At 51.9% G+C, this 12564-nt stretch overlaps 1 protein-coding gene across 1 annotated transcript in view; it reads right to left on the bottom strand.

Annotated features, from left to right (window-relative positions):
- Window positions 1–12564, bottom strand: part of KLF12 (KLF transcription factor 12) — a 447150-nt gene that overhangs the window by 94335 nt on the left and 340251 nt on the right. The window contains exon 7 of the mRNA XM_060235061.1: window positions 1556–1713. Within this exon, the coding sequence (XP_060091044.1) occupies window positions 1556–1713 (158 nt within the window). The remainder of the gene's footprint in view (window positions 1–1555; window positions 1714–12564) is intronic.

The following is a 12564-nucleotide window of genomic DNA, read 5'->3' as shown; positions in this document are numbered from 1 at the left end:
ACAGACTATCCCAATACACTTGGGACCAACCCCATCTACACTCATATCCAGAGCAAATTCAGGCAGGCTGCTCAGACCCCAGACTGCGTCTCAGCCTGTCTCCCACAAACTCATACCATCATTACTATAGTTTGGAACCCACCTAATGAGGAACAAGGGACAATTTTTGCTGATTGCCTTTTTCCATGCCAAACCTCCAGTTTTCCCAAACTATTTCTAGGAGTCCCCCATACTCCATTTTTTGGGGGGGGGGGGCATTTTGGGCTTCATTGAGAGGGGGAGGTGGGGAAGGAGTGTTCTGTTGACAGAAATCTTTCCATCTGCAGTAATTTTTGGTGGGATCCAAGTCTATATGACAGGACCTGAAATGCCACTACTGGGCTGAATTTTTGTTAAAGTTCCATTTCATTGGGGCATTCATCACCACCTTTACTTTCAGTTTGGTGTAGTGGTTAAGTGCGCACTCTTAGAGGTAAAACATGACCAAAGAACATCAAACAACAAAGCCGTAATCTTAAAAACACACCAGAGTTAATTGGGGCAGGGTTGCACCTTCTTTGAGAGCCAGTTTGGTGTAGTGGTTAAGTGTGCAGGCTATTATCTGGGAGAACCGGGTTTGATTTCCCACTCCTCTGCTTACAACTGCTGGAATGGCCTTGGGTTAGCCATAGTTCTTGCAGGAATTGTCTTTGAAAGAGCAGCTGCTGCGAGAACTCTCTCAGCCCCATCCACCTCTCAGGGTGTCTGTTTTGGAGGGAGAAGAAATAGGAGGTTGTAAGCCACTCTGAGTCTCTGATTCAGAGAGAAGGACAGGGTATAAATAAGAACATAAGAGAAGCCATGTTGGATCAAGCCAACGGCCCATCCAGTCCAACACTCTGTGTCACACAGTGGCCAAAAAACCCAAGTGTCATCAAGAGGTCCAACAGTGGGGCTAGAAGCCCTTCCACTGTGCCTGCCCCCCCCCCCCCGCAAGCACAAGAATACAGAGTATTACTGCCCCAGACAGAGTTCCAACAATAAGCTGTGGCTAATAGCCAGTCATCTTCTTTTTCTCTTATCTGGGAGAACTGGGTTTGATTCCCCACTCCTCCACTTGCAGCTGCTGGAATGGCCTTGGGTCAGCCATAGCTCTCATAGAAGTTGCCTTTGAAAGGGCAGCTGGTGTAAGAGCTCTCTCAGCCCCACCTACCTCACAGGGTGTTTTTTTGGGGGGGGGGGAGGTAAAGGAGATTGTGACCACTCTAAGACTCTAAGATTCAGAGTATAGGATAGGATATAAATCGAATATCTTCTGCTTTCACTCAAAAAGATGCATTCAATTAAGAGGAAACCTCTGGCTTTAGGATTACCCACAGTAACATATTTTACAGAAACCTAGTGCTGCATCTCATTTTCTGAGCTATATGTTGAAAATAATCACAGACTGTTACTCAGTCATCAACGTTTGTTAATATTAATTGTGTATTTTTACAACGTCTCCCAACAGCTGCTGCTCAAGAGGGGGTGTCATCACTGGTGTGGCTGTCATGCAATACTTCAACAAAGATCTCACCTGTGTGCGTCCTCCGGTGAGCCTTCAGGTGGGAGCTTTTCGTGTATACCTTGTTGCATCCTTCAAAGTCACACCTGTGGATGCGGCGCTTTCTGGAGTCGGGGGACTCAGACCTTCTCTGGCGTCTTGTGCTCTCAATGCTGAATGGTGAAATTGAACTGCAAAGACGAAGAAAAACGCAGAGTTAATGCACAGTCTGCTTTTGGCCTTTTGCTACCACTGATCAACGGTTACAGAAGAAAGTCAAAGAACTGGATAGCAATAGATGGTGGTGCTTTAAAACCAAGATGACAGAGAAACAGACTGAAGCCACCAAGTCCAGGTAAGATAGGTCAACATCCCCTTTTCTAAACATGCTGCTATTAGGGATGGACATGAACTGAAAAATGAACCTTGGTTCGAGGTTCATTTTGAACTGGTTTGCTTGGTTGCATCATTCCTGAACCCCAAAACAAATCACCTTTATTTCATGGAAGTTCGTTTTTTGCTGTTCTCCAGCAAGCTTTCATGGTAGAACGGAGATTCAGCCCTGGGCCCCCAGAGCATAGTCTGACACTCTGATTTGATCTGGTTTCATCCACACTCTGATCAGATCTTTCCTGTTGATTTGTTTTGGGAATGAGCTAACTAGTTTTAAAACTTGTGGAGTTCCTTCCATTTATGAACAAAATCTATTTTGGCTTTCAAAAAGTGATTCAAGATTACCTTGCTTTCTACTTTCCTCTTTAAATAGTAGCTATTGAGAATGTAATGGTGAGCGATACCTTGCCATTTTCTTTACAGCTGATATTATTTCCTATCTCTCCCTCCCAAAAGGTCTCAACTTTCATGTACTACCAAATAAAGACATTGTTTATGCTCTTTCCATCACACTCCTCATTTCTTCCATCAAGACTCTTGAGAAGACCCTTCTCATTGTTCCTGCTGCGGTGCCATCTATGTAATTTTCAAAAAGGCCACCAAAAGAAGGGACGGTGGCTCAGTGGTAGAGCATCTGCTTGGTAAGCAGAAGGTCCCAGGTTCAATCCCTGGCATCTCCAACTAAAAAGAGTCCAGGCAAATCGGTGTGAAAAACCTCAGCTTGAGACCGTGGAGAGCCGCTGCCAGTCTGAGAAGACAAGACTGACTTTGATGGACCGAGAGTCTGATTCAGTAGAAGACAGCTTTATGTATTCATGTAAGTACCCGAGGAAAAGTACCCAGGAAAGGCGCAGAAATGTTGAATAATCTGGCTGATGTCCACTAAACAAAAATTTAGGATGTAATGTAAAAAACATGAACAGGAAAAAATCACATTACATCTAATATTGCAATATTCATATAATGTATCAGAAAAAATACATATATATTAAAGAAAATAGGCACAATGTCATCAATGAACCACTACAATAAGACTGTGCGGTGAAGAACTGGAACAATCGTGGAACTGAATGACATCTGCTAGCAAATTGTTTAGCAACATACAACGTTCCTCCCATCCAAATCGTGTTCTCCTCTTTTTTTCTGTTGTGTTATGACCAACCCATGTTTTGAAAAGCTTTTATAATAACGCCAGCAGAAAATAGATGACTATGAATACTCCACACTTCCTTTCAAGAAATTCAAGGTCTGTGATACATTTTTTGAACACTGAGATACTGGACATAATGTGATTTTTTTTTCTTGTTTAGGCTATTTTCGCTACATTCTTCTTTTTTCTGGTTATCAAATTATTCGATGTTTCTCCAATTTCACTGTTGCCTCCCTTTGAAGAAGAACCGTGTTTGATTCCCCACTCCTCCACTTGCAGCTGCTGGAATGGCCTTTGGTCAGCCATGGCTCTTGCAAGAGTTGTCCTTGAAAGGGCAGCTGCTGTGAGAGCCCTCTCAGCCCCACCCACCTCACAGGGTGTCTGTTGTGGGGGAGGGGGAAGGTAAAGGAGATTGTGAGCCGCTCTGAGACTTGGAGTGAAGGGCAGGATATAAATCCAATATCTCCTTCCTTATATTGACCAACAGAAAGTTGTACAAGCCTTCCCCACCTGGACAGACGTATAGTGGTAGATTACCTAACAGGCTGGCATGTTCTGAAGCACTCCTCCTAGAATACAATTTGGGAATCAGTCTTAAATGATTAGCTTAGCACAAAACTGAAAATTTTACCAACAGCCACTAGGTGGCAATGGGGATCTTTAGAATGGGCTACGGCTCACTCAAGATACAAAAAGGGGATTTAGGCAGGCTTCCAATGGTATCTGTTTTCCTTTGTGCAGCATTCGAAAGAAGTACAATTTGGCCTACAAGGCTCCTACTGATCACATGATAAATGATGCCATTTTTTAAAAAAGTGTTCATCTGCACAAAAAAGATTCTTCATGTTGCTGCTTTGATTCGTTTCTGAAGAGTTGATTACAAATGGAAATAAATGGGGGGGGGGGAAATTAATAAGCAAAGTTTATTGTCCTTGGACTTTGAGCTTCTGGAGCTTTAAAAAAGTGATTCTTTATGGATGACGACTTTCATCTAGAGCCTTCCTCTCTTCTTTCTAGCTTCTAAAAAAAATCTAAAGCAGAAAATTATTTAACCATCAAATTATAGCCCAATTAATCCAGGATCCTGGCTTGATGGCTATGTGTGTGATGGATATGAACCATGAGCCTTTGACTACACCGCCACCACATGTACAAAGTTTAGAAAACCCACTGTGTGAGAAGGCCTACATGCAGAGGAGTTTATGCATTTAAACTAGGGTTGCCAAGTCTGTGTCTGAAATTTGGAGGGTAGGTCCAGCAGGGGGCAGAGTTTGGGGAGGGGAGGGGCCTCAGCATGGTACAATGCCATAGGGTCCACCCTCCAAAGCCACCATTTTCTCCAGGAGAGCTGATCTCTGCCAGCTGGAGATCAGTTGCAAAAGCGGGAGATCTCCAGGCCCCACCTGGAGGCTGGCAACCCTAATAAACTCTGGCCTATAAGAAAGCTACTGCACACCGTAATGGCAAACTAGAATGTATTTCTCCTTTAGAACAGTGTATCAGAATATTTTGGTTTTTTGTATTGGATGTTTATCTTATTACATATACTAATCCATCTTCCGCTATATTTTAATGTATTCTTTTTTCCTAATGGCAAACTATATGATGTTATAACCTCTTGAGATACTATGCCATCCATTTAAACCTACAACTAAGAAGCCAGAATAATACCCAGATTTATAGCACTTCACACCTATGACATGTCTGCTTTTTATCACCCTCCACTGTTGTTACAGCCCAAACTAACAAACACAGACCCCAAGTCGTGATTCTTTTAATCTGCTAAAAACATTCCCGTGACTCTGCATACCAATTCACTGCCCACTTTCTCTATATTTAAAGATGGCTGCCATTCCAGTTTTGTCTGATGAAGTCTGCTTAGAGCATACGAAAGCTGACATTCTGAATAAAACTTAGCTGGTCTTAAAGGTGCACTGCTTTGTTCTGTTGCTTCAGACCCAACACGGTTGTCCACTTGGATCTAACTGCACGGTTTATGGAGCCCGGAGCCCTCCTAGATTTACAGCTGATTTTCAGACTACAGAGATAGTTCTCCTGGATATAAGAAGAGCCCTGTTGGATCAGACCTGTGGTCCATCTATAGCCCAGCATCCTGACTCACACAGTGGCCAACCGGTTCCTCTGGAGGGCCAATAACAGGGCACAGAAACTGAGGCCTTCCCCTGATGTTGCCTCCTGGCTCTGGGATTTAACAGGACATGTTTGGGAAGGCCATAGTTACTGTGATCTCTCAGTGAGAGCTAGAATCATGACTGGCCTTGTTATTTAGCAACCTACAATTCTTCGGGGGGGGGGGGGGAGGGGAGAGAGTCAATGAGCTTCCATCATGCAGCTTAAAGGTACTAGCGGAGAAACAAAAAATATCACAGGGAGAAATTTATTGTTGCAATCATAACAGGATCCTGAGTACTACAGTCTCTGAGTGGTGTCTTCATTGATCTTGATATACCGGGTAACATATGGCCATCTAGTACCAATTCTCACTGACGTGTGTGCCCAAACTGCATAGGATTGAAATAAAAACCAGCTCTTCAGGTGGAGTAGATGGTGCATCCAAGGTTATAAATTCTCTAGACTGAGGCCTTGCAATTTATTACTGCTCCTGGTTTGCCTCCAAGAACCAGGAACCGTAACACTGTCAGGTCTTTTTGTTCAGCTCCCTGCTGCAGTGGAATAGGAACAAAATCAGGAATTCTTTTTGTAGCAAGAACTCCTTTGCATATTAGGCCACACACCCCATAACCAATCATCCAGGGGTGTCGAACTTATGTGTATCTATTTTAAGATTAGGTAGCAGAGATATAAACTTTATAAAGGACACAAATAAAACAAAGATATTTTTTTTAAAAAAAACCCCTTAAAACATGCTTAAAACATTAGCACTTGCTGGTCTTAAAGGTGCTTTCTTCCCCATGGGATCCAGGGAACTGGGCAAAGGAAGCTCTGGTTTTTTCCTTCCTTCCTTCCCCAGTGGGCCAGGAGGGGGAGGAGCCTCAGCCAATAGAAGAAAGAGGTTTGGCTCAGTAGCTCTGCTGTGCAATTGAGAGAGCCTGGCAAAGCAAGCTACCCCTCCCCCCTTCCTTCCCAAGGGAGCAGCTTCAACCAATGGAGAAAACAGATTTTTGCTCTGTGGCTCCTGTGCGACTGAGCAAGCCTTGCAAAGCAAGAGAGAGGGAGAAGGAAGCAGATGACAGCCAATTGCTCGGGGGCCTGATAGGAGACCTCCAAGGGCCTAATTCGGCCTCTGGGCCACATGTTTGATACCCCTGGCTTACAGGGCCTACTGTGAGCTCCAGGAGGACTGGCTACATCAGGGGTGTGTGGCCTAATATGCAAAGGAGTTCCTGCTACAAAAAAAGTCCTGGACAGAAACATAGCCTTGGTCTGATGATTCCATTTTCTGCAGGGCAGCAGGAGGCAAAATTGCCAAGCAAGAAGATCTGCCCACCCTGGGCAGATGCAGAATTTTCCCATTCCTAAAGCCCTTCTTCAGGAGGGAACGTGACTAGGGCCAGCGCGTGGGGTTCTGCTGCCTGAGGCAGAAGCCCGATGTGCCCCCATCCCCTCCCATGGGGGGAAATTTGTATGTGATGTCATCACATATGTGATGTATATGATCAAAGGTGATGTCATCATGTCAGTCACTGAAGCACTGTTGTTTCTGGCTGCTGTGGGGCGGGGGAATTCCTCTGACTCTTCAGTGCCCAGAAACAATGAGTAGTTTTTTCAGGCTTCCACATTCCCCGAGGAGAATGCGGAAGCCTGAAAATGTCCAGTCAGAGGCTCAGGGGCGCCCACCCTGTGCCCCTATTGGGAGCTGGCACCCTAGGCAACTGCCTAGGTTGCCTACTTCCATGCGCTGGCCCTGAACATGACATGCTATAGCCTAATTGCATCAGATTTTGGAAGCCATCAGTAATAGAAGAAGAGATTGGATTTATACCCCACCCTTCACTCAGAGCAATTTATAATCTCCCTCCTTTCCTCTCCCCACAACAGACACCCTGCAAGATAGGTGGGGCTGAGAAAGCTCTGAGAGAACTGTTCTTGAGCAGAACAGCTCTGAGAGAGCTATGACTGACCCAAGGTCACTCCAGCAGGTGCATGTGGAGGAGTGGGGAATCAAACAGGTTTTCCTGTTTACATGCTTAACTGCTACATGCTTACATGCTTAACAGCATGTTTACATGCTTAACTGCTACACGAAATTGGATCTCAGTATTTGGATGGGAGACCACCAAGGAAGACACTGCAGAGGAAGGCACTCGCAAACCACCTCTGCTTCTCACTTTCCTCAAAAGTCCCTCGCTAAGATTGCTACAAGTTGGTTGTGACCAGGGGTCATTTTGTAGAAAAATAGGTGGTGGGGCACATCCAGGGATTGTTATGCAGTTGCACCTACTATTCAATGGACAAGGTAGGTAGGTGGGGAGGAGGAAGGAAAACCCTCAGAAACATTCAGCTCCTGCTGAATTCAAGGCCTGGTTGTGACCTGATGGCCTTCTACAAACCCTCTTATGCTGTTTCTTTCTTTTGTTTTTTTAAAAAAGAAGGGGGATGAAGGTCCCCCAAAAGGTGTCTCCACTAACTTTAACCCATTACTGCAAGAATACAATAGTTTAGATTATGTACTGAATGCCATGAACAAAGTGGAGAGGGTGGTGGGCAACAAAAACGCCTTGTGATCAGAGAAGCAAGTTTGTCTCCAGGCTGCAGTGGAGTCTGGGAAAGAATGAGATCACTTATCCTGGCATTAAAAAAAAAAAAATCACTGTCCCCGAGTGTCGCACCCCGGGCGTCCCTCTCGGTCTCCCGGTGCTGCCGTCGCCCCTCTATCCTGAGTGATCCCCTTCGGGCACTCTTTGGGCATTCCCTGGAGGTCTCAGAAACAGGGGTGGGAGCCAGGTTACTTCACCACAGGCCCCCGTTCCCCTCCTGGCTGTGCAGCGGCTCCTGTTACTTTCTCTCGCGAGGTAGCCTCAATAAGCACCGGCCAGCTTCCTCCCTGACCTCCTGCCCCCCTCCCGTTTATTCTCCCGTCCCAGTCTTCCCCTTTCCTGTGTTCCGCCCCTCCCTGGCTCCTCCCCCCTTCAAAGCCCCAGATGCCCAGGAGACCTCTGCAGCGTGCTGGGGTGTGGCGTCTCTCGCCGCCACGGGTCAGGCGGCTCTCCTCTTTGCCTGGCGCTGGGCTTGGCTTCTCTCTTCTGCTCCCCGACGTCTCGCTCCGGCCAGGCTCCTCGGACCCGGAGATGAGCACGTTGGCTGTGGGGCGTTGTTCGGGCGGCTGTTGGCGCTCCGTCAGCCCAGGTGAGCAGTGGGGCCGCCGCGGGGGGCTTGGGAAGGTGTGGGAGGCTCTCGGGGCAGCGAAGGGGGGCGGGAGTGGCTGGCAGGCATCAGGGGGTCCCCCTCGCGCAGTCCTTGCCCGGGCTGGGCAGGACACCCCACCCCCCCGTGTCCCTTGCTTCTCGGCCTCCTCCTCGAAGATCCAGGAGGGGTAGTCTGCCATGCGGTGGTCCGCCCCAGCTTGATGGTGCACTGTGAAGGAAAAGTGGAGAAGAGACATATACCAGCGGAGGACAAGGTCACTGGAGTCCTTCATTCTCGACATTCACAGCAGGGGGGCATGGTCTACCACCAACCAGAAGGGGTTGTTGGTGAGGTAGAACTTCAACGCCCCAATGGCCGACTAGACCGCCAGGGCCTCCTTCTCTACCGTGGAGTACGCCTGCTCGGCGGGCAGGAGCTTGCAGCTGATGAATAGCACTGGCCGTTTGTCCCCAGGGCTCCCCTGCAGCAGGGCTGCCCCGATACCAGTCTCTGAAGCATCGGTGTGCAACACAAAGGGCTGGGAGAAGTCTGGGTTGCGCAGCACAGGGTCACGGGAGAGGCTGGTGTGCAGTGTCTCAAACGCTGCGTCCTGGGCTGGTCCCCACTGGATGACGTTTGGGCACGTCTTCTGCAGGCCGTCCATTAACGGTGTGGCCACCGCCGCAAAGTTGGGGATGAATTTACTGTAGTAGCCCGCGAACCCCAAGAAGCACTGTAACTGCTTCTTGGTGCGCGGGAGGGCTGTTGTTCCAAGGTGATGACCTTCTCCGGCAGGGGTTGGAGTTGGCCCTTCCCCACTAGGAAACCTAAATATTTTAACTCCTGGAAGCCAAGGCGGCTCTTTTGTGGGTTGGCGTGGAGTCCGGCAGCCTGCAGGGCTTGGAACACATGGCGGAGGTAGAGTAGGTGGGTCTCCCCGAGCGAAACCCTCGCACTGGGCCTTGTCCACCGGGCCGTTGGAACGTGGCTGCAGCCCCATTCAAGCCAAAGGGCATGCGCTTGAATTGGAATAAACCTTGGGGGGTGGCAAAGGCGATCTTTTCCCTGTCAGCCGGGTGCATGGGTACCTGCCAATAGCCCTTGGTGAGGTCCAAGGCAGAGAGGTACCGGGCCTCCCCCAGCTGGTCAATCAGGATATCTGCCCGTGGCATCGGGTAGGCATCGAATTTGGCCAGTTTGTTCACCTCCCGATAGTCCACACAGAAGCGCATGCTGCCATAGGGCTTTGGCACCAGGACCACCGGACTGCGCCACTCGCTCTGTGATGGTTCGATGATGTCGAGGCGCAACATCTCTTCCACCTCCCGGACGATGACGTCCCAGCGCTTCTGTGGCACTGGCCTCCAACGGGCTCGAGCCACCTGGCCTGTGGGGGTTACCACTCGATGCTTGACCAGGGTGGTTAAGCCTGGCTGATCAGAGAACACCGTTGAGCACTCGGCCAGGACCTTCTGCAGGTCCTGCCGCTGGCTGGGGGTGAGAGCGGCATCCAACACCGGGCCTCCCCCGGCACCTTCTGCGATCGTCCAGGGCAGGGTTCCATCCTGGAGCTCGCTCAGGTCTTCGGCCAAGAGCCCCTGCTCAGTCCCCGCCTCTCGCTGCACCCAGGCCTTTAGGCTGTTCACGTGGAGGGTCTTCCTTTGGCGGGCACGGGGCCCACATTGGACTTCGTACGTCAGGGGGCCTAGGACTCAGGTGACTCGGAAGGGTCCCCGCCACGGGTCCCCTTGGTTCTGGCCCATCGCTCCCCTGTGGACCAGGATGTTGTCTCCCACCTGGAACCCACGGGCCTTAGCACCCTTGTCATAACGCCTCTTCTGGGCTGCCTGGGCCTGTGTGAGGTTCTCCCGGGCCTCCCGCCTCACGTCTTCCAGGCGCTCCTGCAGCTGCCTGACATATTCCTCCGGGGTCTCTTCTGGCCCTCCCCTGCCTTGTACCCACTGTTCTCCGAGCAGGCCTAGGATCCCCCGGGGTTGCCTCCCATACAGCAGCTCGAATGGAGAATACCCCAGGGACGCTTGGGATGTCTCTCGGATGGCGAAGACCAGCGGGTTCACATAGAGATCCCAGGCTGTGGGGTGGTCATATGCTGTTTTCCTCAGCATGGCCTTCAAGGTCTGGTTCATCCACTCCACAAGCCCGTCAGTTTGGGGGTGGTGGACGGAGGTGAAGAGCTGCTTGATGTGCAGTGTCTGGCACACCTGTCGCATGAGGCTCGCCGTGAAGGGCGTGCCCCGGTCTGTGAGTATCTCCCGGGGTAGCCCTACATGTGCGAAGTAGTGCATCAAGGCCCTGGCCTCGCCGGCACTCTTCATGGTGGGCAGAGGGATATCGGGTGGTGTAGTCCATGAGGACCAGGATGTAGCGAGCCCCCCGAGGGGTGCGGGGTAGGGGCTCCACAAAGTCCATGGCCACCCGCTCGAACGGGACCCCCACTACCGGCAAGGGAGCTAGGGGGGGCTTGCAGCTCTGCCCTAGACGTTAGGCGTTGGCAGATGTTGCAGGAACGGCAGTAGGCCTGGACCTCCTGAGCCACGTAAGGCCAGAAGAAGTTGGCTAGCACCCGGGTCAGAGTACTCTTCACCCCCTAGTGGCCCGCCCATTGGTGGTTGTGGGCGCCCTTCAGGAGTTCGGGCCTGTACCGGTGGGGGACCAACAGCTGTTTCCCGGGGCCCAGCCGCTCTTTTACCTCTCTAAACCAAATGCCTTCTTCCCTGATGATCCGAGGCAGGTGCCGGCTCCGGCGCTCATCTACGACCACGCCATCCTGGACTGCTTTGTGCCGCCGCAACGCCTCCAACTCCTCGTCCTCGGCCTGAGCTTCCACAAACTGCGGGTCTGCTGGCCACATCTCTCGGCCACCCATCGTGGGACGTTCTGCGGTGGAAGGGTACTCCCCTGGGTCGGTATCCTCTGTCTCCCCAGCGGGAGCGGCGGTGTCATAGCCGGCCCCGGCGGGCTGGCCCGGCTGGCTGGGGTTTGCTGCCTCTACCACGTCCCCAAAACACGGGGCATCCCACCCGAGTAGTACTGGGCAGGGCAGTCTGGTAACCTTGGCAACCGGTACGCTCCAGTAGCGGCCCAAGTACTTCAGCGGGATGGACACCACTGGGCTCCTTTCGACATACCCATGGACGCACTTGATGGCGGCGGTGCGGATGATGGGCAGCGGGGCGGTCACCAGGTGGGCCTGTATCATGGACAGTGAGCTGCCGCTGTCGACCATGGCCTGCAGTTGCCGCCCTCCCAAGGACACTGGAATCGTCCGGGGGGGGGCGAGCTCCCACCTCGGCAGTTTGCCAGGACTCTTCCCAGCTCACGTCGCATTCCATCATGGGGCACTCTCGCTTGAGATGGCCCCACTGGCCACAGGTGAAGCAGGGCCCTATGTCCCCCACTGGGCGGCGGGCCTCCGGCGGTGGGCGTCCCTCCTCCCCTTCGCAGCCTCCGGGGTGAAGACTCGGTCTGGGTAACGCCGGGCGTCCTCCGGGCCCCCACCACCCGGGCGTGGTGCGGGCGGGCGGCAGTCGCACTCGGCCTCCACGGTCTCCGGTCCCGGTCACCTTTCCCAGTGTCGCTCCCGGGGTGGCCCGTCCGCCGGGCTGGGGAAGGCCCTTCCCTGCCTTACCGTCCTCCGTGCGGGGGGGCAGGCTGTGGTGGTCGGCGGCCTAAAAGTTTCCCCACAGCTCTTGGGCCTCACTGAGGCGGGTCGGCTTCCAGCAGGCCACCCAATGGCGGGTACGCAGTGGCAACACCTGCAGCAGCTGCTCCGCTACCACCAGCTCCACAATGCGCCGCCCGTCATCGGTAGTGGGGCTGAGCCAGCGGATGTCGGCATCTTTGAGGGTCGCTATCGCCGAGCGCGGTCAGGTCTCCGCCGTCGGAAGCCAGGAACGAAGCTTCTGGCGGTGGGCCTCGGGCGTGATCTCCAGGCGGTCTAGGATGGCTGCCTTGAGCGCTGTATAGTCCGCAGCCTGGGCCCGCTCCAGGGCTTTCATGGCAGCTTGGGCCTCCCCGGTCAAGTAGAGTCCCAGAATAAAGGCCCACTGCTCTCTGGGCTAATGAGCGGCCTTGGCCACTCGCTCGAACGCCTCCAGGTAGGCCTCGACATCGTCCTCCGCTCCCAGCTTCGTCAGAGGGGGCCAGGGGC

Source organism: Heteronotia binoei, chromosome 3 (genome assembly GCF_032191835.1).
Source record: "Heteronotia binoei isolate CCM8104 ecotype False Entrance Well chromosome 3, APGP_CSIRO_Hbin_v1, whole genome shotgun sequence".
Lineage (NCBI taxonomy): Eukaryota > Metazoa > Chordata > Lepidosauria > Squamata > Gekkonidae > Heteronotia > Heteronotia binoei.
This window is presented reverse-complemented; position numbering and strand designations above follow the sequence as displayed.